General features: G+C 48.9%; 1 protein-coding gene across 1 annotated transcript in view; it reads left to right on the top strand.

Annotated features, from left to right (window-relative positions):
* The window catches only part of SRRM4 (serine/arginine repetitive matrix 4), a 151,596-nt gene that overhangs the window by 92,432 nt on the left and 34,391 nt on the right, over window positions 1-24,773 (top strand). Inside the window, exons 2-6 of the mRNA XM_023647056.2 lie at window positions 11,692-11,838; window positions 15,851-15,937; window positions 18,367-18,438; window positions 21,163-21,189; window positions 22,926-22,976. Of these exons, the coding sequence (XP_023502824.2) occupies window positions 11,692-11,838; window positions 15,851-15,937; window positions 18,367-18,438; window positions 21,163-21,189; window positions 22,926-22,976 (384 nt within the window). The remainder of the gene's footprint in view (window positions 1-11,691; window positions 11,839-15,850; window positions 15,938-18,366; window positions 18,439-21,162; window positions 21,190-22,925; window positions 22,977-24,773) is intronic.

Here is a 24,773-nt window from a genome sequence, read left to right as displayed (position 1 = left end):
CATCGCCATCAAATAACATACATTGAGCATTTATTATGAATCTGGGAAATGTGCAAAGCATTTTACAACCACCTCGTGATGGTAGTAAACCATCTCCATTGCCATTTTCCATCCTCAGATGGAAAATGAAGCCTTGCCGATATTGAAACACTTCCTGTGGGTCACACAGCCCAAAAGTAGCAAAGCTGAGATTCAAACCCATGTCTGTCTGACTCCAGATAATACAATACTTCACGATTGTTTTGCGTTTAGTAATTTGATAGAGGAAAACTCGGTTTGGGTCTGTGTCTTTGCTGGAATTCACAAAGAATAAAGCCTGAGACAGAGCTGTGGGTGCACACGAGTTATTGAGGGTGTGCCCTCAGGGAAAAGGGAGTGAGGAAGCAGGCTTGGGGGGCGGGGCAGGAAGCTAAGGAAAGGTGCAGTGTCCGCTGGACTGTGGCCTCAGCCTGATCCCACCGGGAGCTGGGGAGTGTGAACTGTGGCATAGAGTTGGTCCTGCCTCGAGGCACGGGGGCAGGTCTTTTGTATTCCTATGTCAGCTAGTGGTTGGCTATGGACTGCCTCCATGCCCCACCCAGGAGTGGACACTGCCTTCCAGAAAGGGGCACCTGTGAAACATTTGCAGCCAACACTCACAGCAACCTAGGATCTGACCACGGCACCCACTACAGCCGCAGAAGAACTGAATGGTGGCCCCTGCTCAGCCCCTAACTCGCCGAGTGCCCTTGAGTGTAGCACTCGGGCCCTCTGGACCTCAGCTTCTCCAGGGTTGGGTTCAGTGCTCCAAGGACTGGCTAGTTCTGACGGGTTCCGACTCTGTGAGCTGGCAACACAGCCACTGCCTCGGGCAGCAGTCTCTGTTTCTGTAACCCGGGAGGAGGGATGGGGCCTTCTGGTGGTTGCCACAGTGGGAGGTGAGGTGTCTGACAGCTTCCCCCGCGAAAGCCCTTTATCTCACTTCTCTGCTGTGTTGTTTTAAAACTAACGAGCCAGGACCTCAGGAGCTCGCCGCCTGCTCACCGCCTGCCATCGAGATTTGTGGCTTGTCTGTTCTGTCCTCTCTGCAGACGTCAGCTGCAGCTTACTCTCTGCTCGTTAGGAATTTTCTTCCAGACCTTAGCCTCGGGAAGGAGGGGCGTGTGTGTGTGTATGTGTGTGTGTACACAAAGTCCTAACTGTGCCACCTTCTAGGACGCTTTCTGTCTAGGTCTAGCTCCAGCTGACAAGAGTCCAGTGGGTGACTGTGGGAGGACAGAGAGAGACAAATTCACCCTTGGGCTATTGAGAGAGAGAGAAGCCAGTCACTGCAGTGACTGTGAAAGGGCCAGTGAAGTAGCCACTCAGGGTGGTGGGGGGAGCCAAGGCCCCAGGGTAGGGAGGGGCTCCCGGGATACTCAAGGGCGCGCCAACCTCCCTGCCCTTCCCCTTCCCAGAATCCCTTGCCTCGGGCTGTCTGAGGGAAGAGGCTCAGAACCAGCAGTGCGTGAGTCCCCAGAGGCGAGCTTCGGCAAGGAAGGCTGGAGACCAATGTGACCTGTCCCCGGAAAGTGTGGCTGATCTTTAAAGTGCCACCATGTGCCAGAAACTGTCTAAGCGCTGGGCACACCTCATGTCGTTTCATCCTCACAGCAGCCCTGTGAGGGGCATACACTTGTGATTTCACTAGGTGGGGCAGGGCGAAGAGACTTGCCCAAGGTCGCCTGGCTGGCAAGTGGCCAGGCAGAGTCCATGTGATGAATTCAATCCCCATGCTCCACCAGCACTCCCTGGACCAGGAACTCTGCCCCTCCGGGCAGCCTGTCTTGTTTCCTCCAGACACATGGACCCTCTCTCTACTCAGGTCATCTTTCTCGGGTCACTGTCACTTCTGTAGGAGAGTTTCTTATGTACGTGCCCCAGCTCTTCCTCTGGACTGTGAGCTCCTTGGGGGAAGGACTCACGTCTGGATCATCTTGAAATGACCGTCCGTAGATGCTTAGCAGATGAGTGAATGAATGAGTAATGAATGAGTGATCACATGAACCGCTGAGGAATGGGTGGATGAATGAACGGGAGCAGTCAGACCCTAGGAGTATTTTAAGGCTGGGATACTTCTATTGGGCCACCTGGTTATGCCGAAATCCCACTGGGACAATGCCATCAGAGCTTACCTCCCTCTCCAGTTTCCCACCTCGCTCAACCAGGTGCTCCGTCTTACTCCCCAGCAGATCCCATCTCCTGGCTTTAAATACCATCCAAATGCTAATGTCTCTCGAATGCATTTCCCCAGCGCCAATGTCTTCTCTGAATCCTGGTGTCATGGACCCAACTGCCTACCTGCCATCTCCACATGGAGGTCTAACGGGCATCTCAAAACTAACACGTCCAAAACTGAGCTCCAGAGCACCCTTCCAAAACCCCCTTCTCCACCTGCAGCCGTCCCCGGCTTGGTAATTGGCAGCTCCATCCTCTCGGTGGCTCAGACCAAAACCCTTGGAGTCACCCTTGACCCCTCCCTCCACACTCCATATCCAATCGATGAGCAAACCCTGTTGATTCCAACTTCACTATTTGTCCAGAATCCGAGTAGGGCAGTGATAACACGGATCCCGGCCACCATCTTCTCTCGTGTGGGTTGTTGCAATAATCTCCTCTCTGGTCTTCCTGCATTTATTCCAGCTCCCTTGCTGTCTACACTCAGCAAGCTGCCAGAGAGATCCTTTAAAACCTGTTAGATTACCTCACTCCTCTGCTTAGAACCTTCCAATGGCTTCTCATCTCACTCAGAGAAAAAGTCAAGTTCTTGCAATAGCCACTAGACCACCCATGATCTTGTCCCTCATTACCTCTCTGACATCACCCCCTACTCTTTTCCCCCTTGCTCACACAGTTCTAGCCTCAGTGCATCTAGGATGTTCCCACCTCAGGGCCTTTGCACTGGCTGTGCCCTCTACCTGTTGTGTCCTTCTCCCAGGCATGCTCGAGGCTTACTCCTGCATCACCTTCGAGTCTTGCTCAAATGTTCCCTTCCCAGTGGGGCCTTCTCTGATCACCACATTTTAAATTGCAGCCCCCTTCCAGTAGCATTCCCAGGCTCCCTTATCCTACTCTATCTATTTTCTTTATGGCACTCATCACCTTCCAAATCTGCATCTTCTCCACTTCATTATGGGTATTTTCTGCTCTCCTCCCAACTCTGCCCATCCCATGGTGGCTGGGATCTGTGTTATCCACTGGGTAGGGATTTTTTTTGTCTTGTTCTCTGTTGTGTCTCCAGAGCCTAGAACATGGCTTATGCAAAGTAGGTGCCCAACAAACATTTGTTGAGTCAGTGACTGAATGAAGAAGAAGTGAACGGTGCCTGGCAGCACTGCTGGGGACCACTCTTTGCTCCCTCAGCTCTTGAACCAAGGTTTCCTGTTAGGCTGAGGACCTCTTCCCTGTTCTCAGCAGATCTTGCTTGGTGCTTCCTCCATCAGTGGCTGTTATGATGCCCCAAAGGGACTCACCAGCACAGTCCCTCCCATGGCAAGAAAATAGAGCCAGCAACTCACCCTCCCTGGAGAAACGTAAAGTGTGCCTGCAATACTGGCCGAAGGTGCCCTGTGCTGGCGTGAGGGATGTTGTTCTTGCCCCTCCTCACACAGCTTGGGGGGATCAGGGCTTGAACCCAGCTCTGCGGGACTCCAGGACCTGTGCACTCTCCCAGCATCACCTAATCACCTTTCACAACCTGTTCAAGTGGAAAACCACGAAGTTTTATTTCAGGCAGTCCCAAGAATCAAATCCAGTCCGTTCTCAGCAGTTTGACCCCTCATTAGGCCAATAGGCGATCGACAGGCCAGCCTGTGGAGGGAGAAATGTCTGGGTGGGTTTGGGGTTCATTGGAGGGCAGCCATGGATGTGTTTGCGATGAGAGTTCAAAACCCAGACAGGTTGGGGGGCCTGACCTGCGTGGCTGAGTTGGGTAAGAAATGCTGAGCTGATATTTTCTCCGTATGGTTCTTTTGTCCTTTGACCTGAACTTGGGAACTGGACAATTTCGGATATCCAAGAGTGTTTACCCCACACGCATCATGTTCACACACACATGCACCCTCAGCCCTGACAACTGAACTGAATCACTCTCCTCAGTGGCCTGAGCAGAGAGCATGCCGGAGGACTATGCCCGTCTGTGTGGGCCAGCCCTCCAGACTATAAAATCCACAATCTGGCTACTCAAAGTGTGGTCCACGGAGCAGCAGCCTCACCCAGGAATGGTTAGAGACGCAGCAGCTCAGGCGCTAATCCAGACCTGCTGAACCAGCATCTGCATTCTAACAAGATCCCCAGGGGCTTCCCGGCACAGGAAGGTGTGAGAAGCACCCATCCACGTGGTCCTGAAGGATCCAGCCTCTGTCTACCTCCCCAGTCTCAGCTCCTGTTTTTTCCTGCTCCCAAACATTCATTGCAGCATTATTTACGATAGCCAAGACGTGGAAGCAATCTAAGTGTCCATCAATGGATGAATGGATAGACAAAATGTGAGATAGATATAGATAGATGGATAGATAGATAGATAGGTAGATAGATAGAAAGGTAGGTAGATATGTGTGTGTGTCTATAATGGAATACTATTCAGCCATAAGAAAGAAGGAAACCTTGCCATTTGCAACAGCATGGATGGACCTTGACGGCATTATGCTCAGGGAAATAAACTAGTCTCAACTCTTACCTCCCACCCTCCACCCCAACTATATCTTCCAACTTGCTGCCTCCTCTGCATTTACATGAAGTCCACTGCCGTTTCTCAGGGTCAGGCCTTTGTACATGCTACTCCACTCTCCTGACCAATTTCCATACATCTTTTAGGAATCTTTCCATGGCCACCTGCCCAGATAACCCAGGCTGGATTAGGGGCTCTCCCTATGGTTCCGTGGTCCTCTGAGCTTCTCTCCACCAGAGAAGTTACTCGACCGTATTGGGAGTCCCCTGTGGACGGATCAGTCTTCCCCTTCCAGGCTGGGAACGCTCTGAGGGCAGAGATGAGTCTTGGCTGCTTTTGGGTCCTTGAAATCTGATACTAAGTAGATGTTCAGTAAACAACTATTGAGTAAATGAATTAAATAATGTGGGAGATGCTAACCGCATAAGACTTCCTCTGATTTCTCGTTCCCTTCCGACTAAGACGAGCATTACTGCCCCCGCGTCCAAATGTTGTCTCTCACGGTGGCTCTCTGGAATCCCCAATCTTTCCCCCAAGCCGCTGTGCTTTTTCCAGCTGTGATCGCAAAGCTCAGAGAGCCGCAGCTCCCGCAGATTATCACCAACTGAGCTTAATTAACCTTGAAAAGGACGTGGTACTAAGACCTCAGGCCAGGATATTAACAGGGCCCAGACTGAAGTCCCTGGAGCCAAGGCACAAATTAGCCGAATCCATCTTGTCGATGGGCTGGGTCAGCCCATGATGAGCCTGGGGCTTTTTTGGACTCAGGAGCTCAGGATCTGGGCCTTAATTCTCTATTGAAACAGGCAGATTGTAGTTTTCTGGCCAGTGCGGGGACAAGGATGGATCATTCACTGCCCTGGGTGCAAGTGGAGAACAGAAAACTGAGGCACGAGCGCCTGGGGTGTAAAGCAAGTCCCTTTGCCTCTCCAGGTCTCAGTGTCTTCATCTGTGTAATGGGGTTAAGTTCACCAAACTGAGCACCTTACAGAGGGTTGTCAGCATCACTTGAGACCCTGGATTAGAAAGTGCTACACACACAGGAGGAGCAGTTAGTAGGATGGAGGCAGTAAGTGTCAGGGATGTCGTGAATCTAAGGACCAAGTGCCATTCCTCTTTGTGGAATATGAGACTCAGGCCAAACCTTGAGCTATGGCCCCTTCTCCAGACACATAAGGCAAGTCTCTGTCTTACAGAGAAGTTACCAAGAGTCACCCTTTGCCCCCCATTTATTACTTCTTATATTTTCAAAGTGTTTTCCAGATTGCTTTCCTTTTTTCTCAGTTGATTCTTATAAACAGGCAGGGCAGCTGGTGTTCTTGCCACTTACTATCCCAGGCCTCAGTTTCTCCATCTGTACAGTGGGCTGACCATCCCTGCTCCTGAGTTTCTTTGGATGCTTAAATGAGACGATGCTTGAGAAGTGCCTAGCCAGGTGTCTGGCACAGAGTAGCTGCTTGATACACGCCAGCTGTTGCTATGATCAAGTGATGTGGAAACAGCATCGGACTGGGGGTTGAGAGGCCACAGTTCAAGCCGTAGCTCTGTCACCACGTGGTCTTGGGCAAGTCCCCTTGCCTCTTGGGTGCCTCGGTTTCCCCATTCTGCATGGGTGGGCTGAGGCTGGGGTCCTTTTCACTCCCCTCCAACACTGTTTGTCTCTGATCCTCCAAACAGTGTTTAACCCAATCTAGGGCTTGGGACGCCAGGATCTGCACCCAACCCCAGGGCCGAATGAGCACTTTGTTGGGAGTGGGGTGCTTTGATGCGGGAATCGGGGAAGCGGCCAGGGAGCCAGGCATCTTGGAGAGTTTTGCAGAAAGTTCAGCCCTGACTCTTATCAGAGGCTGGGAATCTGCTGGTTGCCATGACTACGGAGAGCAGCATCTAAGCTCCAGGTCGCTGATTAGCAGGAACGAGTGGGGAGGCCTTGAGGAATTCAGTACTCACGGCTCCCTCCCTCCCTCTGTGAAGTGGAGTGTGCCGGGCCCTTGACTTCACTGTTTTAGCCGTCCCCTGAAGATCTTGCCTTCTTTTAAGTATTTTTGTATGCAACACGGAAGGGCGGTGTGGTAAAAATGAGGCAGCTGCCGGTACCCTCAGCAAAGACGGAGCAGAGAATTTTTCTCAAATCCTTGCAGAGATGCAGAGCTGGAAGCAGGGAGGAAAGATGGGCGGGGCTGTGGAGGAGAGAGCGTGGCTGAAGTGCTGTGTGACCTCAGACTCGTCTTTCTCTCTGGACCTCTGCCCCTTTATGCGTAAAGAGAGGGTAAATCTGATCTGTGGTTCCTACATGAGATTGGTCATCCGAATTCATTTGTACATCCATCTACCCATTCATTCATTCATTCATTCATTCAACAAATATTTATTGGGCAAAAAGTTACACTATGCCAGGCACCATACCCCTGGGGATTCAGTGGTGAGAAAAGAGACTAGTGCCCACTCTCATGAAGCTTACATTCTAGTCCAGAAGACAAACGGTTAGCAAATAAGCATAGAAAATGGTCATTTCGCATAGTAACAAGTGCTCTGCAGGAAGGCACAGTGGGCTCCTGTGATGGAGGCAGGTCAAGACAGGGGAAGGATTACATAAAGGGTCAGGGAGGGCTTTGCCGAGAAGGTGACATCTGAAAGAAAGGAAGGAGTTGGCCATGCAAAGAGCTGGAGGAACAGCATGCTGGGTGGAGGGAACAGAAGGAGCAAAGGTGCTCTTCCTTGTGGAAAAGCGAGGAGGCCATGTGGCTTGAGCAGAGTAAGGGACAGAGAGAGGTAGGAGATGGGGTCTGGAGCAGGCAGAGGCCAGATCATACAGAGCCTTTTAGTCCTGGTAATCAGCTTGGGTTTTAGTCTTGATCCCATAGGAGGTGGAATTGCCTAGAATGTGTCTTTAAGATTCAGATTCTCCCATTCCACCCCTTTGAGACTCTGACTTATTACAGGTAGGATGGGACCTAGGAATCTGTATTTTTAAAAACTTCTTGGAGTCCTCTGATAGTGTGCCAGGTTTGTGACACCCGGGATTACATGCTTTCTGAGTCTTTTTCAGTTTTGAGAAAGCTGAGAAGCAAAGTGTTAGAACATATTGAAAAAAAAGATCTTAAATGTCATATTGGAGAGGATTCCTTTCTTCCTTCCCTCACCACTCTCTGTCTGCCTGGTAGAATTAATTATGTCTTTGTTTGTTTTATGATCCCGGGTGGGGTACCCAACACCTGGAAAGTGAAGCCAGTGTCACTGGAGGAAAGAACAGCCTACGTCATCAGAGAGCGCCAAGTTAGAAGTTGGAGCAGCTCCATTACCCCTCTCCTCATCCAGCCGCTGTCAGGATCCCCCATCCCTGATTCTGAACCCGGCTGCTGGCAGTGATGGCTCAGGCACTGTCCTCACCTTGTCCCCAGTGCCTGGCAGTAGCACCCACCAGCTTTCCCTGCAGTGCAGAATAACCCATGCCTCTCCTCTCTCCACTGGCACGAGTCACTGAGACCTTCCGCCCAGTGCCAGCACTATCTGTCACATATTTATTTGCTGCCAGATTCCTCACATCAGCTCTCCGTTTTTCCCTATCATGCAGGTGCCTCAGGTACAGATTTGTCTTGATTTCCTATAATGCCCAGAGAGCCCCAAATACCATTCTTATGTGAGTCCAACTCAAGGCTCTGCTGGGCAAGACGCATATGTTGATAAGCGCACTGATCACTTTTCTAAGAGAAATACGGAGTAGGATAGAAAAGCACTGACCGAGCCATCTGGTAGACTGAGGCATTGGCTGGGTTATTTCCACCAAGTGTAACCGGAAGGGATTAGTTCAAAGCATCTCAGACGCCCTTTCTGACTGTTTGAAATAAATGAATGTTCTCTTTAGCCAACGCATGTGCTCTTTCATTTATTCGTTGGACAAATGTTCTAAGTGTTTAGCAAGCAGCAGGCTCTGGAACAGTAAGACATGGCGCTAGACTGGAGCCCATAGTCTCGTGTGAGAGCAGACAACGGAAGGGCAGCAACAACCCATATCAGTGAGAGCTGCAGTGAGGGCAGCAAAGGGACTAACATATCCTAGAAAAGGGGTTAGAGCTCCCCGAAGCCTGCTCCCTACAACACAGTTTCCACCTCCTCCATGGTGACTCCATCCTGCCCACTGCTCAGGCTCAAAACCTCGCAGTTGACCTTGACCCCTCCCCTTCTCTTATTCTCTTGCTTCCCACATTTCACCAGCAGCAAAGGATGCTAGTTCTTCTCTCATAACATATCAGAATCTGGCTTCATCTCATCACCACCACAGCTGCCACCCGGATCGGAGCGTGGACTATTTCAATCACCTCCCAGTCTCTGTCATTCCCTCCCTTCCTTCTAGTGTCCTCAGCCAGTGGAGTGACCCCTCCAAATGTAAGCCAGACCATATCCCTCTTCTGTTCCAAAGGCTTCCTGTCTCAGCCACAGAGGACCAAAGGTCTTCTCATGACTTACAAAGACAGGATCTCTGATCTCCCCTCTTATCACCCCAGCCCTTGCTGGCTGCTCCTTGTACGTGCCAAGATCTTTGAACTTGCTGTTCCCTCCACCTGGAGCACATTTCCCATTCCCCACAGATACTTGTGTAGAAGTTATACATTACTAGGCAAAAAGTTACCCAAAATCTTTTTGGTTTAAAACAACAATAAATAGTTATCATTGTCTTGCAGTTTCCGTGAGTCAGGAATTCGATTGGGTTTGAGATTGCAGTTAGATGTCAGCCAGGGCTGCAGTCTCAGTTGACGGCTTGACTGGGGCTGGAGGATCCACTCCCAAGGTGGTGCTCTCACATGGCTGGCTGGTGCTGGCTGTTGGCGGGAGGCCTTGGTTCTTCTTCACATGGGCCTCTCCACAGGGCTGCGGGAGGGTCCTCACAATGTGATGGCCAACTTCCCTCAGAGTCATCAGCCCAAGAGGGAGAGGGAGAAGCTGCCTTCGTGACCTCGTCTTGGAAGTCACACATGATCTCTTCTACTACATTCTATTTATTAAAAAGTGAGTCACTAAGCCCATCCAATATTCAACGGGAGGGAAATTAGGCCCCTTCTGTTGACGGCAGGAGTGTTAAAGAGTCTGTGAGCACATTTTAAAACCACCACAAACTGCACGGTTAGTCCCTGGTCCTTCAAGTCTCTACTCCCCTGTTACCTCCTCAGAAAGGCCTTCACGGGTTCTCTGTACAAAATAGCAGTCGTCCCCTCCCATCTCCTAGCCCCACTACACTGATCTAGTCTCTCCGTAATTTATTACCATCCGAGAAGCCGTGTTATTACCTGCTTATGTGTTTATTGCCTGCTCCCCCGTCTAGCACGTAAAGTCTATGATCACAGGGGACACCAGTCTTGTTCACTGCATCCCCACACTTAGAACCGGCCTGGAGACACTGCAGGCCCTCAGGGAATTGGAGTTAGTGAATGCGGGTTAGCCCAGCCAGGATAAGTATGGGAAGAGGCAAGCTTTGCTGGAAGCTGGGCTTAAACTGAGCTTCTTTGAGTTTTCTAAGAAGAGCCAGGACAGCATTCTGTGTGGATGGATGGAGCAACGACGTGGAAATGGAGCCTTCACAATAGGAGAAGTGGAGCAGGGGGGTGTCAGGAAAACTGAAGCTGAATAGGATGGTGGTGGGGGGGTAGTTCTGGAAGCATGGAGCCAGTGGTGAGGGGGGCTGGGCAGCCCTGACTAGAATCTCCGTCCCTCCTGGGCTTGCAGTATCTCCCAGCTCTGCTTCTAAAGATGCACCGATAAGCTGCTGACAAAGACGGATGTGTTTTGCTGCCCTTCCCTCAATATTGACTGGGCTGGGCCTGCTCTGCTGACAGCCCTAAGGAGCAGAGGGCTTATCAGATGCATTCATCCCGAGTCATAAAACCAATCTTGATGCACTGGCTGCAGGAGCTTGGTGATGAGAAACGCTGATGCCTTTGATCAATGCTTGACCTGGGATCTGCAGGCAGGGTGAGTGGAGAGGGGAATTTGCTGGTTGGTGCCAGATTCACCTGTATCTCTCAAATTCCTGACTCCTCCGGGTTAGGAGCCAGGAGATTTGAGTGACAGTCTCTTCAAAGACTGAGTAACTAGGCACCTTCTGTTTCCTCTCTGGGACTCAGAGAAGGAGGTGAGACTCAGGTAATTTCCTGGAGGTGTCTGGAGCTCATCTCAGAGGCAGAGAAGGGAACTTCAGGCCTTCATGGGAACTGCTGTCCCAAGTAGGTGGCCTCATACCTGCTAAGGACACCACATTGGAGGTTCGGGTCACAAGGACGTAAAGGGAAAGAGAACTGACACTTTTTAGACTGTTCTCTTTGCTTATATTATCTTGTTTTATCTTCACAACTCAGCAATATATGGACTGATATTACTCCCTATTTTATCACTGAAGAAACTATAACTCAGAGAGGTTGAGTGACTGGCCCAGGTCCTCTAGCTACTAAATGGTGCAGATAGTGTTTGAATTCAGGGGTCTCTCTTTCATATACAGATAAGGCAGAGAAATGGGATAGAGATGGCGAAGGGGGGTTGGAACTAATCCTGCCATGCCTTGGCCTCCAATTACATCTTGAGGAAGGAAGTGAAATGCTGGTTTCCAGCCTCTCCCTGTGTTTCGTCAGGTTAGGCTAGGCTATGCTGCAGTAACAAACACACCCCTCGATCTCAGCAGCTTGACCTAACTAAGGTTTATTTCTATCATGCAAAGTCTCATGTGGTTCAGGCATCTCTTCTCCATCACTGAGCTCCACCTTTCAGAATATGTGGCCTCCAAAGTCACTGTCACAGAGGAAGAGAGAGCTGGAGAAGGCACACAGATCTTATTGCCTTGAGCTGGAAATGACATATGTTACTCCCACTCAGAGACTAGTGGCCAAAGATAAGTTCATGTCACCAACCTAACTGCAAGCAAAGTTGGGAAATATTAGGACCGCTATTAATATTTGATGAACATTAACAGTCTCTCAGATCCTAACACTTTTGCTTCCTTATTTCTTCCCCTGTAGGACAGAACCTCAGAGCAGCCCCATGGTCCCTGCTCAGGATGGACCCTCGGAAAAGCTGAGCCAGCATCTGGCCACTGAGGCCTTGGGCACCAACAGCTGGGAGAGAGACAAGGCCTGCCGGGAGCTCAGTCCTGCCAGAGCACGCAGGTGAGATGCTCCCCGACTCCTCCTCAGTCCAATGGGGAAGATCAAGTGGAGGATGCAGAAATGAAGTTCATCTCTCTGGCCACTCCTCCCCTCTCTCTTTTGCAGGTTCCTCTTTCAAACCCTAAAATTAAATCAAAAGTCAGCAAATTTTTCTGTGGAGGACCAGACAGCAAATATTTTAGGCTGTGGGCCAGATGGTCTCTACCTCGACTACTAGCTCTGCCGTTGTAGCACAAAAGCAGCCATAGGCAATGTGGAAACAGACAGGCACAGCTGTGTGCCAATAAAACTTTATTTATAAAAACAGGAGACAGGCTAGATTTTGCCTGTGGGCCACAGTTTGTTGCCCCTGCCTTAAATGATAGAGTTAGTTCTTCTCCATTTTAATGACTCTATGAGCCATGACTCCCAAATTGTGATTTCAGCCCAGATCTGCCTCCTGAGTTTCAGATCTTTGTGTTTCCTCCTTAATTCAGTTATTCAAACAGGATTTCTTGAGCACCTACCACACGACAGGCATTGTGCTGGCGTCTGAGGATACAGCACTTTACTGAGGCTCAGAGAGGTAAAGTGGTTTCCCGAAATATGGCAGCCAGTAAGCGGCAGAGTGAGGGTTGGAACTCTGGTCTCTCTGATCTTAAATCCTAGACTTACACCCATCACATCATACTGTTGATGCTAATGAAAAGGCCAATCCAGCCCCTGCCTCCTATTTATAAATTTTGTGCTATATACAGCCAGCCGGTTGAAAGCCTTAGTTCTATTCCTCAAATTAACCCACACTCTCTCACTGCCCTGGGCCTGTATCTACCCGCCCGCGCCCCCCCCCCCCCCCCCAATGACAGATGGAAAATGGATCAAGTGTTTTTGTCAGCAAGACTCCCCAGATACAAGCCCTGCCTCCTTATGTTGAATCGGAGTGTCAAAGCCGTTTTACAGATGCAGAAACTGAGGTCCACTGGTAGTAGGGCAAAGATTAGCCTGAGGCCCCCTGCTCTGGTCCAGACTCACTCCTTATGGCCTAGAGTCCTTGGTTTACTGAGGTAGACTTTCTAAGCCCTACTGGGCGCTCATCTGAGAATTAGACAGAAGCTATGAGTAGTTGGGAAGCCAGAGTAGCTTTCATGGATGAAGTCCGCCCTTCCCTCCAGGCCGCCCTCTCAACTATGGGTTTTAGTTAGGCTATGATTCCAGTGACGGAGAAACAGTTAAATCCTGTCCGCTTGGAGAAGCGAACTTCAACATCAGATCTGCAGAATCGTCTTCAGGAAACAGGAAAAAATTGTTTCCATAAGATGCTGAGGGAGATGGAGAGAGAATGAGGAGGAGGAGAATTTCCTTATTCTCAAAACATCGTCTCCCCGATGGCCGAAGGGGAGTAAATATGTCATGGAGACTTGTGTTCAAACCTGGACACTACCACTTACTAACCGGGCGACTATGGGCAAGTTCGTTTTCCTCCCTGGGCCTCAGTTTTCACATCTCTAAAATGGGAATATTGAGATCTAATTCCAGAGGTCAGATGAGGATTAAATCAGATCAGGCGTGTACAGATCCCGACAGTGAGTGTGGAATACAAGAGGTGCTTAAAATGTTAGTTAGAGTCTCATGGAGCCTGAAGAGAAGGTTCTCTTCAGACAAGGGCAGGACAATCTGGAAAGTGATGCCGTGTTATCAACTCGATTGTGAGTGTGTGGGCCTCTCACTCCCTTCTCCTATCTGTGACCCACTCTCTGACATGATAACAACCACAATAGTGAGGATGATGCTAATTATAAAGTCATAACAATTTTAATACTAGAAGTTCATTTACTGTGAACTCACTCTGTGCCGGACCAGGACACATTACCCGAGCGAGCTCCTTTATTCCTCACAGCCATCTTACGAGACAGGCATCATGTTTTATTCCCATCTTACAGAGGACGAAAATGATACTCAGGGAGGTCGCTGAGCTAGGAATAGAGCAGGAAGTTAAACCCAGGTGTGTCCATTTCTCGAGCCAGCGTTCTTTATGGCTGCGTAGTTCCCCTCTGCGCGTTTGACTGCTGTGTTCTGAAGCATTGTAAATATAACCACTGCATACTTACCCGCCGCGTCTCTCACTGCTGCTTATGTAACTGGGGTGTCCTTAACCACTATTCTGGCCCTTCCAGCCCCCTTGAGGGCACACCTAGGAGAACGGGGGCAGGGGAAAGAAAGGGCTAGAAGAAATGTAGACCTACCTCGGTAAAAACATTTAGGATTTGTGGAGGGGGTTGATTATCCTCCCCTCACAGTCCTCAGTCCTATCCAAATTCAAGTGCTGTCTTGATTTGACCCCACCGCTTAAATCTGAATCTAGGACAGTGGTTCTCAAACCTTGCTCCCCTGGCACCCTGGGGTTCCAGAAGTTAGAGTAATTGACCGAAATAATGACATCTTTCTCTGTTTTATAGGACACACTTTTAAAAGGTGTGGTTTTTTTCCCCTTAAGTATTTCTCCCTTAAATATTTTTGGGGTTTTTTTTTTCCCTCAAATTCCTGGCAGCTGTTACACTGAGAAGTGTTTATAGGAACCAAGATGATTTAACAAGCAACTAAATTCTTTCATCCATTCATCCCTCTTTTGGTCCCTTGACAAATATTTATTAGGCTCTTACTGTGTGTCAAGCACTTGTTAAAGGAAAAATTTGGAAGTGACCCACCATGTTTAAACAAGCAGGCTGTTTGTATCCTGGCTATGAGTGCCAGGCTTTATGCTTTATAACGTGTATGCATAGTTAAGTAGCTGGATACTCAACCCCTATGATATTTATTTTTAACCTACTAAAAGTGGCGCTTGAAAGTGTTATAGATGTAGCTATAAGATTTTATGTATTGGAGATGCAGAGCGATTAACATATATTCTAATCACTTTATCATTTTTTCTACTGAGCCGTCCAAAATCTTAGAATGGGAGGAAACAGAGCAGCATTTTATGATGTTCTGTAAAGAGCTGAGTAATTTCCAAAAGATCAGCCACACAGACGAGTTTGAGAAGGTATCTGGTTTTGTGCAAAAGCTTTTACGGTAGGATTCACACAAGCCTTGATTCAAATCCCAGACCGGATGCTTTCCTAGGCTGTGCGGACCAGGCAAGCCAATTTGACCGGCTGAGCCTGATTTTCTTCACCTGTAAAACGAGACCATAAAAATCATACCACTCTCAAAGTGGTTTTGTGAGCATCAAAGTATATAAAACACTCGGCACATAATAAGTGAATAAATGGTATCATGTTGTTACTAATAATGACAATAATACCATTATTAATACTATATTTTCCCAGTGAGGATCAACTGGGTTGGCATGTTTCCGTTCACAAGCAGTTTTGCATCCCAAACCGTCTCCTTTTGCCATGGGATACTGTTTTAAAAACATCCCTGGAGCCTGCCCCAATTATAAAAGGAGATAACTTGGTTTCATTTAACTCTACCCCGAGCGTTTGAATTTAATTGAACAGGAAATAATTATTCCTGAAGAGCCAAGGTTTTGGAGGTTCTGTGAGGCAATATAAGATATGTGTCTCATTGCATTAGACCTCGGCAAATATGCTTTTAATAATCAGCTGCTACTTATCATCTCTTCTGCCTCCTATTCAATTTCCAGCAGGAACTAGAGACACGATGTGTTGTCGAGGGAGGGGGCTGACCTGCCGATTAATTATTTAAAAAGTGATTTATTTACCAAGGTGAGCCATTTGCAAATTCAATAATAAATCTATTAAGGAGCAGTTAACCTCTATAACTCTGTTTTAAATAATCAATTGGTGTTTGGATAACGTGCAGCGTCTGTCTCATTAGGTTGGCATTAACTCCTTATTTGAGGCACTTAATCTGAAGTGTGACCGAATCAACCAGGAGGTGATAATTAGGTATTTGCTTAGGGCCCTTCATCCTCCAAGGAACTGGGTCCTCCTTCCCCAGCTGCAACGGCCCTGGTTGGGGGCTTGGGGAACCCTGGGTCCCCTAATGCTGACTCTGTGCTTCCCAACAGTGCCTCCCGAGTCAAAGACTTGACACCACTGCCTTCCTCCAGGGGAAAGAAGAAAAAGAAGAAATCCACCCGGAAGAAGAGAAGGAGGTGAGGGCCCTAAAGGGAGATGAAACCTTGAAGACGGGGGAAGGGACAAAATAGTCAATAGATAAAAATAGGAGTAATATTACAAAATAGGAGTAATACGGGTTTCAGAGTCAAACAGCAACTCCTCTTGGGTTCCGATCCCCTCTCTGCCTCTTAACTCGCTGTGTGATCTTGGGCAAGTCACTTCACCTCTCTGTGTCTGTTTCCACTTATATAAAACGGTGATAAAACCTACCTCTTGGGGTTTCGTGAGAATTAGATGAGAAAATGGATGTGCCAGCAGCTGTCACAGTGTCTGCCATGTAGTAAATGACCGATTAATCAGAAGCATAGTCATGACCATGAATACTGATTTTTTTTTTTTGAGAACTTACTCTGTGTGGATGGCTGTGCTAAGTACTGTGAGCGCCATGATCTTTTTTTACCCTTGACCACAATCTACTAGACGAGCATTATTATCTCCATTTTATTTTTATTTTTAAAAAATTTTCTCCAATTATATTGAGATACAATTAACATGTAACTGCATTCATTTAAGGTATACAAACAATGGTTTGTTATATGTATACTGTACTTAACACCCATCACCTCACATAGTTACCATTTTTATTTCTTGTGATGAGAACTTTTAAGATTTAATCTCTTAGCAACTTTCAAACGTATACTACAGTATTGTTAATTATAGTCACCTTGCTGTATATTATGTGCCCAGGACTTATAACTATTATCCCCATTTTGAAGATGAGAAAAGACAAGGCAAAGAGAAGGGGTGACAGAACCTACAGGGACTTGATCCCAGGCTCCCCAGCTGGTTCCACCACTCCCACCTCGCAAGTTGAACGCCAAGAATAATGACCTTTATGTTTTTTGCTAGCTATTGGCTCTTTTGTACCCTACAAATTTTTTTCTATGTACAATCCCTTTAAATTCTTTTTTATTTAAAAAGATTTCCAGATTTTCTTCTAGCTGCCACTTACTAGATTAAAAGCATGTCCAGTGGTCCAGACCCAGAGGGATGGGCAGAGACCTCAGGGGCGGGTTGAAAACACACGGAACCTCGGAGGCAGTATTCGAAGGAGCCTGCAGGGGGCAGCAGAGAGCAGCGTCTGGCTGACTCGGGCCCCAGCTGCCTGATTTCCTCTGCACCCCGTTAGCCCTTCGCCGAGTCCTAAGGGGAGGGGCCCAAAGTGGACAAGGGGGGAATGTGAATGAAGACCCTCAGTGTAGGGGGAGGAGTGGAAGGGGACAAGTGGCTTGAGCTTCCTGATTTTAGGGCTGGGCAGGAGAACACTTCAAATAAGGAAAAAGCAGACATCAGTCTTCACTATTTCCTTCATTCAATAAATGTCCACTGAGCACGTGCTTGGGGACAGCACTGTGATTTCCTAAGAGTCAACCCTTATCTTCCCCTGCAGACATGTTTTATTTGACCTGTAAAGTGTTTTTTGTCTTTTTAATCGGTGACTGACATTTAAAAACCAGGAGATTTCGTATGAAAAGATGTTTTTCTGGCAATCTCTATTGAAAAGGCAGGTGTCCTGGAAGCCTGGGTTTGCATTCCCACGCAGGACCTAGGCTGATCTGAGGAGGAGCTGTGCTGTCTGTCAGGCACTCTCTGGTTCACCACAGTCCCCACCACTCCCTATTGTCCCACACCCAGTCTGCTTTGTGCATTCGTGCTATCTGAGAGGCCCCTGTTGGTACCGAGTTTGCAACTCCTAGTCTGTTTCAACCTTGGTATGTTGTCAGTGGGGGAATAAGAAATGTAGAATGAGCAGGACATGCCCAAGGCGACCTCCTCAGTTGGTGGGTGAGTCAAGATTGGAACTCAGGTCACCTGAACCTCAGTCACAGTCATGGTCCTAGGGTGGCTCTGTTTCTCAGGTCACCCCTGACAGCACCAGCCATGCTGACCACAGCCTGGCGAGATCTCCTCCAGGGGCTCCATCTTATCAGGGAGACCACAGGGTGGGGCAGAAGAGAGGCCTAAAGTATATGAGAGGAGGGGCCCAGCTTGGAGGAGAACAGCAGAAAAAAGGAAATGTTTATGGCCTGACTGTGAGGGGACAGAGTGATTGACAGCAAGGCCTTTGGGGTCAGAGAGGCTTCAGTTTTAATCAGCTCCTCCATGTCCTAGCTGTGTGTCTTTGGGCAAGCCACTTGACCTCTCTGAACCTCACTTTCTTTGTCTGAAAAAGGAAGATAGCAATTGTACTTCCCTAAAAAGTGTGTGGAAGGACTAAGTGAGATAACGTATGTAAAACACACGATAACGTTGAAAACACATGCAAGCTAATATTAGTGTTGACGTTATCCTTGATGTGTGTTACGGGAAGAGCTGGGACCGTGTATGAGGCTGGGGAAGGGTCTGTGAAACCAGCCGTGGCCTTTAAGAGCCTCCCTCTGAGGGTGTCTCCCTCCCCTGGCAGGTCCGCATCATATAGCCCATCGCCTGTCAAGAAAAAGAAGAAGAAAAGTTCCAAGAAACATAAGCGACACAGGTATGGTCCTTCCTCCCCTGTGAGCAGGGACGCCCAGGTGGGGTGGGGTTGGGGTGAGAGTGGATGGCACCTAAAAGTCATTGGAAGCTTATCATTTCATTTATGTTAAATACTCATCTATGTATTGTTATTTATTTGTCTCTTTATAACTTGGGACCCCGGTCGCAAGGACCAGAGCCCCCTAAAGCTGACTCAGGCCAGAAGGGGGATTTGCTTACAAGGAGACAGGCATGTCTTAGAGCCCAGGCAGGCCTCAGAAAGGAGCTAGCACCAGGGAGTAGAGAGCTGGGAGCACCCACGCGGGACGCACAGTCCCCGAGTCCACGTGGCGAGATGGGTGCACCCTGTCCCCGTGTCTCCACATTGCAGGCTCAGCCACAAAAAACCACTGACTCTTTCTGCCTTGTTCCTTATCCCAGTTCCCAAGGAAAGGGCTCTCTGGTTGGTCCAACTGTGTCCTGGGGGGGGGTGGGATCATGGAAAACACAGCCGCTGGGATTGTCCACCCTTGTGGACAGTCATTAAGGGGCATTATGAACGGTTGACATGTTCCAAAAGATGTCCACTATGCACACACGCACACACTCTCACACTCCTACTCACACACATGTGTATGTTTATGGGGAAAAAAAAGACCGGAAGGATATCCACCTGAAGACACAAATCTGTGGCTCATGGGCCAAGCCATTATTTCATAAGCGGAAGATTTTGCAATACAAAAATCCAGTTTTCCAGGTCCTCTATAACATCAGAAGCTCCATCTTCATTGGACCAGTTTCCCACAGGTGACCCTCAGCTGAAGCTGAGGAGTGGCTGTGCATTTAGACAGAGCAGGGATGCGTCAGTTTGCCGCAGGCCTCAGTTAACCTGCTCCCCGCATTTGCACACGTTTGCAAAGCCTGCCTGGCCCTGGGGCCAGGGAGTTAGAAGCCCCCTGTGTAAGTTATTTGCTGTGGTGGGCTGTGGATGACAGGGACAGAGCGGTTTATATTTTATTCTTGCTTATCTGTATCTTCCATTTTCCTACGTCAATGGGGGATTACTTGTGCAATTAACTACATCAGCACAGAAGGTAAGAGGTCATTTGGGTTTTCCCCTGCATCTCAGCCTTGCTTCAAAGTTGCCTCAACGTGGACGTTTCCCAATCCAGGGGTGCGATCAAATCTCAGCTCTTGTTGCCAGAATGGTCTCAACTCAGTGTGGTCTCACCAATCACGTCCACTATCTTCCCAAACATTCCAGTTGATGTTGAGTTCATGCTGAAAGCAAGACGTGGGCAAACCAATTAATGCCATGTTGATGTGGTGTCAGAAACTTTCCCCAGCATGGCGTTCTTTGTGGGAACTCCATGACCTGCCCATGACTATAGACTACCATCTTGTCACCTTCCGACGCTGAACAATTTGTCCCAGTTTAGGGGTTGGCTGGGGAAGGGGGAAGCATTTTTCTAAATCTGGATCTTGGAAGCGAAGTCGCTTCTCACTCAGGGGTTTCTTCTCATGAGAAAGAGACTGCGCCCGAAGGTTAGAAACAGGCTTTTTCCGCTGGCTACCATTGGCCCAAGGGTTAGAGGGAAGGAGGATCATAAAGAAGTTGATCAGGAGGGGAAATAATATTGCTGATCCTTCCCGAACCCTCCCCACTGAGCACCACCCCACTTCTGGTCCAGCTTCTTGAAATGTCTGGTTAATGGTGGTTGACTTTTTAAGATGTAGGAGCTAGGGCTAAAGGATGCTTTGAGATTATTATTTTTTTTTCTCCTCTCAAATAAACCTTCAGAGTTAAAAAAGAAAAAAATTCCCATTTTTCACATCTGTTTATTGAATATCCATTTTGTGCCATGAATGAGGATTCTGGGCTCCGGGAACAGAACAGTGACCAAAACCCAGCTCCTGCCCTCAAGTTGCTCCCATTCTAGTGGGGAAAATGGATAATCGTATTATGCAGAGCTCTGTCCTATAATCAGGCTAAGCTCAGAAGCTCACCAGGGCATGTGGGAGCAGAGGGAAGGCACCCAACCCACCTGAGGGGACTGGAAAATGCTACGAGGAGAAGATGACATCTGAGTCGAGCTCTGAAGAATGAGTAGGAGTAGGTGAAGCTGTGTGACCCTGGGCAACTTAACTGACTTCTCTGAGCATCAGTGTCTTGGTAAAATGGTTGTTAGTAGTATTCCACATGGTTTGGGGGAAGATTGAATGAGATTGTGTGAGATGCTTAGCACAGAGACTGGCACATAGTAGGAGTTCCACTTATGGAAGCTGGTTTTCCCTTGATGATGATGATGATGATGATGATGATGATGATGATGAATCCACAACTAGGGAGAGGAAAGATGAGAGGAGACTTAGAGGAGGGAAGGAGGTAGAGGACTCTTTCTTATCTCCCCCTCCACCCGGGACACACTTACTGACAACTCTGAGTGAGGGTTGAAGCATTGGTTACCTTTGACCTGGAAGTTCAAAATACATCTCCCATATGATCTTCACATTCTTTGAAATCTAAGAGAGGAGGAGGATTGCCTGTGTGTCCCAGCCCCCGTGTAGCGTGCTCACAGATGCACTGACACATTCATCCCAGGAAAGAAAACCTCAAACTCACCCATATTTATTTTCTTCCCTCCCTCCCTTGGTTTCTTTCTTCCTTCCTCCCTTCTCTCCTTCCCTCCCGCCCTCTTTTCTTCCCTTCCTCCCTGTCTCTCTTCCTTTTATTTCCTTGAATCAGGTCATTCTCCAAGAAGAGAAGGCACAGGTAAGAACCTTGTTGCCTCTGGCCGCTCGCTTCAGCTTTCTGCTTTTAAGCAGCTTCTAGAGTCAGCGCCCCGTCTCCATCTCTGTGTTCTTGGGCACATCCCCTTCATCTCCCTGGGCCTCCGTTTCCTCCAAAATGATGGCCTTGAGCTGGTTTCCCTGAAAGTTCCAAGCCAGCTTTCTACTGCCATCAGGCCGGATGGTTGCTCCTGGACCAGCCCCTGCTGATGCCCCTCCCTGGAAAGTCTCCCCACTCTTACCAGGGTCTGTTTTAGCGTGGGTTGAAATCTTGGGTGGGGGGCATGTAGAGAAACATCAGCCCCAGCCACCCCACCAAAGCCTCCCCAGACCCTAGCCAAGGGATGGAGGCCAAGTCCTACTGTACACTGGGTGAGCTGTCATCTACGGGGTACTCACTATAAACTGGGATCCTGCCCTGAGCTCTTTCCATGTGTGTGAGTTTAATCTCCATTAATGCCCATCACACCCCTTTGCAGTGGGTATGTTTATTATTCCCATTTTACAGGGGAAGAAACTGAGGCTCAGACAGGCATGTCCTCAGACACACAGTCAGAAGGTGGCAGAGCCAAAACTCAAACCCAGATCCACCAGACAGAGGATCAGGACACCCTGCGGTGGCCTCTTAAATAACAATAACAGTAGAGTAGCTGGCAGAGTGCAAGGCCCTTTCACTCACTCAGTTAACAAGCGGACGTTGATTACCGACATCATCCTTCTTCTCAGCCCAACAGCCTGAGCGATGGCCCCGTTTCACAGCCGAGGAACCCGGGTCTTGGAGAGACAGGTTGCTTACCAGATGTCACACAGCAGCTAAGCTGCAGAGCCAGACATAAACTGAGATCTTTCAGTGACGTTCTGGGCTCTTCCACAGCCCAGGCTGAGTCTCAAACACGGGGATAGATCCCGCAGCTGGATGAAATTGGATGAAATCAATTTCCCCTTCCCACCACCTAGGCCAGCGATGGGTTCTTGGTGACCCTCTGAAGCCAGTAGGGCTTGAACTACCAAATAGCATTCGCCCTCTGAGGCCTCTATTTCATTCCATAGGACCCCAAGTCATCGTTGTCCATTTGACCCACACCCCAGCCCTCTGACTTAAAAAAAAAAACAAACAACAGACTTGAATATTCATGAGCAGAACATTTCAGAATCTGCCAAGCTTTGTGAGGCTTCAGAACATCTCCCTGGATATTCCATTCTCTTCTCTCAGAAATGGATGGAACAGCAGCCAAGAGCATGGGCTCTGGGACCCAGGGTCTGGGGCCATGTCCCACCTCATCTGTGTGATCCCGGGCAAGTTTTTAGCTCCTCTGAGGCTCAGTTTCCACATCCACAAGTGTACTTCTAGGCTGCAGGAAGAATCAAATGAGATTGCCGACAAAAAACATTTAACAGAGTGCACACCCTATAATAGAGCCTTGAGCAATGGTGGATATTATTATCGTTACCTTTATAACGACTGTTATTATTAACCTATAAAGCTGCCCTTGGCATGCCGCACACCCCGTGCTCAGTCTCCGTGTGGGGTCGCTGTCTCTCGCTGAGCCTGCTGGGGGGAAAAGGTGGCAGCGACTGCTCTGGTGTTGGAAATGATCAGTGTCTGTTCCAAAGTTGCCTGCATCTAGTGGCCACTGTGTGTTCAGCATTTTAACTCCTTTATTTTTATCTTTAACTGGAATTCTGCATCTTTCAATTAATTGGCCATTTCTCGTTTAGCTCCTCTAGCCCAAAAAGCAAAAGAAGGGAAGAGAAGAGGCACAAAAAACAGTAAGTGGATTCCACCTGGAGCATTCTCTCCGGGTTGGGGAGGTGGAAGAGCTGGCCTTGTAATAGTCAGCATCAGAGATGCCAATAATCAGGGAAAGGGAGAGGGGGCTGGGTGCAGGGAGAGGGAAGAAGGAAGGGAAAGACAGAACTGAGTGTGGACTCGCACCTGTGGTCTTGGGTACACATGAGTGTGCAAGGTTGTGTATACGCTGTGCATATGTGTGTGTTTGTGTGTGCGTGAAAGTGAGTGGTATGCACCTGTGTGCCTGGTGTGCCCAGTGCGTGCGAGTTCTGTGTGCCTGCATGTGCACTGAGTATATATGTTTGCAGTGTGTATATGTGTAGGGTGTATTGTTTTTAAACGTCTGTACATTTTTCAGCATGCAAACATTTGTGTGCGCTGTGCATACAAATGTATGCAATGTGGGTAAATAGTGTGTATGGTGTATATTTGCGTTCACACGAATGCATTATGTATGCCTGTGCTTATGTGAGCATGAACATGAACAGTGTCATGTTGGTGCACTGTCTGCTGTTGTGTGTGAATTCTACGCCCTCTGCGTGTGCACTGCTTATTAATCTGTGTGCATTATACAGATGGAGGCTGTGGGGTGGTTTTAGCTGTGCACATGCGTGTGCTGTGTGTGCATGAGTGGTTAAGGGGGCATGATCATGTGCGTGCACACGCGCGATTGTGTGTTTGCATCTGAGCCCTGGCTGCTGGGGCTTACGGCCTGGAGATACCCATGAAACTCCACCCGCTGTCTCAGGGCCCCGGCTGGTTCCCAGTTTATGGCTGGTAGTAGAAATTCAAATCAGCCAGCGCTGCCAGCGAGTTCAGTTCCCAGCCAAACAAAAGTAAATTTGGTTACAACTCATCTACTTTATACACTGCAAATGCTAGTGCGTGTGTTTTCCAATCAACTAATATTTTATCTCCCACCAAGAAGCTTCTAAAGGGAGGATCAAAGGCAATGAGATGAAAGGCAGTCGGCTACCGGGGAGGGAAAAGAGGAGGCAAGGGCGCAGAGGGAGGGCGCCAGCTTTGCTGTCCCAAGGGTCCTGTCACCCAAGGTCAGTGCGAAGGAGGGTATTTCAGCCACCACCACGGGAGCCTGGGGCATGCACTAGAAGGAAGCAGTAGAGCTCTGAGTTAGCTCAGGGGAGAACTTCTCGATCATTAAGCTTATTCAAGTCAAGAGGGAATTAGTGGTCTTATGTATTGCGTGTGCCTTCATGCTAAGCACAGACAGAGCGCATGTTCTTGGACACCTCCGCATCACTTGTCCAAGGGGGCTGCAGTATAGACGGCCACAGAGCCAGGGCCAGGGCCCAGACCCTAAGAGCTCAGGGAGACAAGGGCTGCCTGCCTGAGGGCTGCAAGGTGGCGGCCCTCCCCAGTGCCAAGAGCTGGATGAGTGCCAGAAATCGCTGGCAGGACATGAGAGAGGTTGTGTGAGCCAAAAGACAGAGTCGGGAGAGGGAAATGCAAGGCAAACAAGGCGCCCTGAGATGAGGGATCGTTATTCTTGCCGAGTCCTATGGTCAGGGCTGCTTCCAACCAAGGACCACGGGGCTGACGGGGCTTCCTTTATTCAACATCCCTTCTTGAGGGCCTCATACGTGGCAGCCCAGTGCTGGCCCAAGGACAGAGGTTAGCCAGACGCTCTCCCGGCTCGAGGAGCTCACAGGGCAGCAGGCACAGGAGACGAACATGGGACAGGTCACGGCACGGCGGTGGCACACGGAAGCCCAGGGTGCGGTGGGAGCCCTGGTGTGGAAGGAGGGCTGGGTGGT

The sequence above is a fragment of the Equus caballus genome, chromosome 8, assembly GCF_041296265.1.
Source record: "Equus caballus isolate H_3958 breed thoroughbred chromosome 8, TB-T2T, whole genome shotgun sequence".
NCBI classification, from domain to species: Eukaryota; Metazoa; Chordata; class Mammalia; order Perissodactyla; family Equidae; genus Equus; species Equus caballus.
The sequence above is the reverse complement of the archived record's forward strand: the minus strand, read 5'-3'. Positions and strand labels throughout refer to the sequence as shown.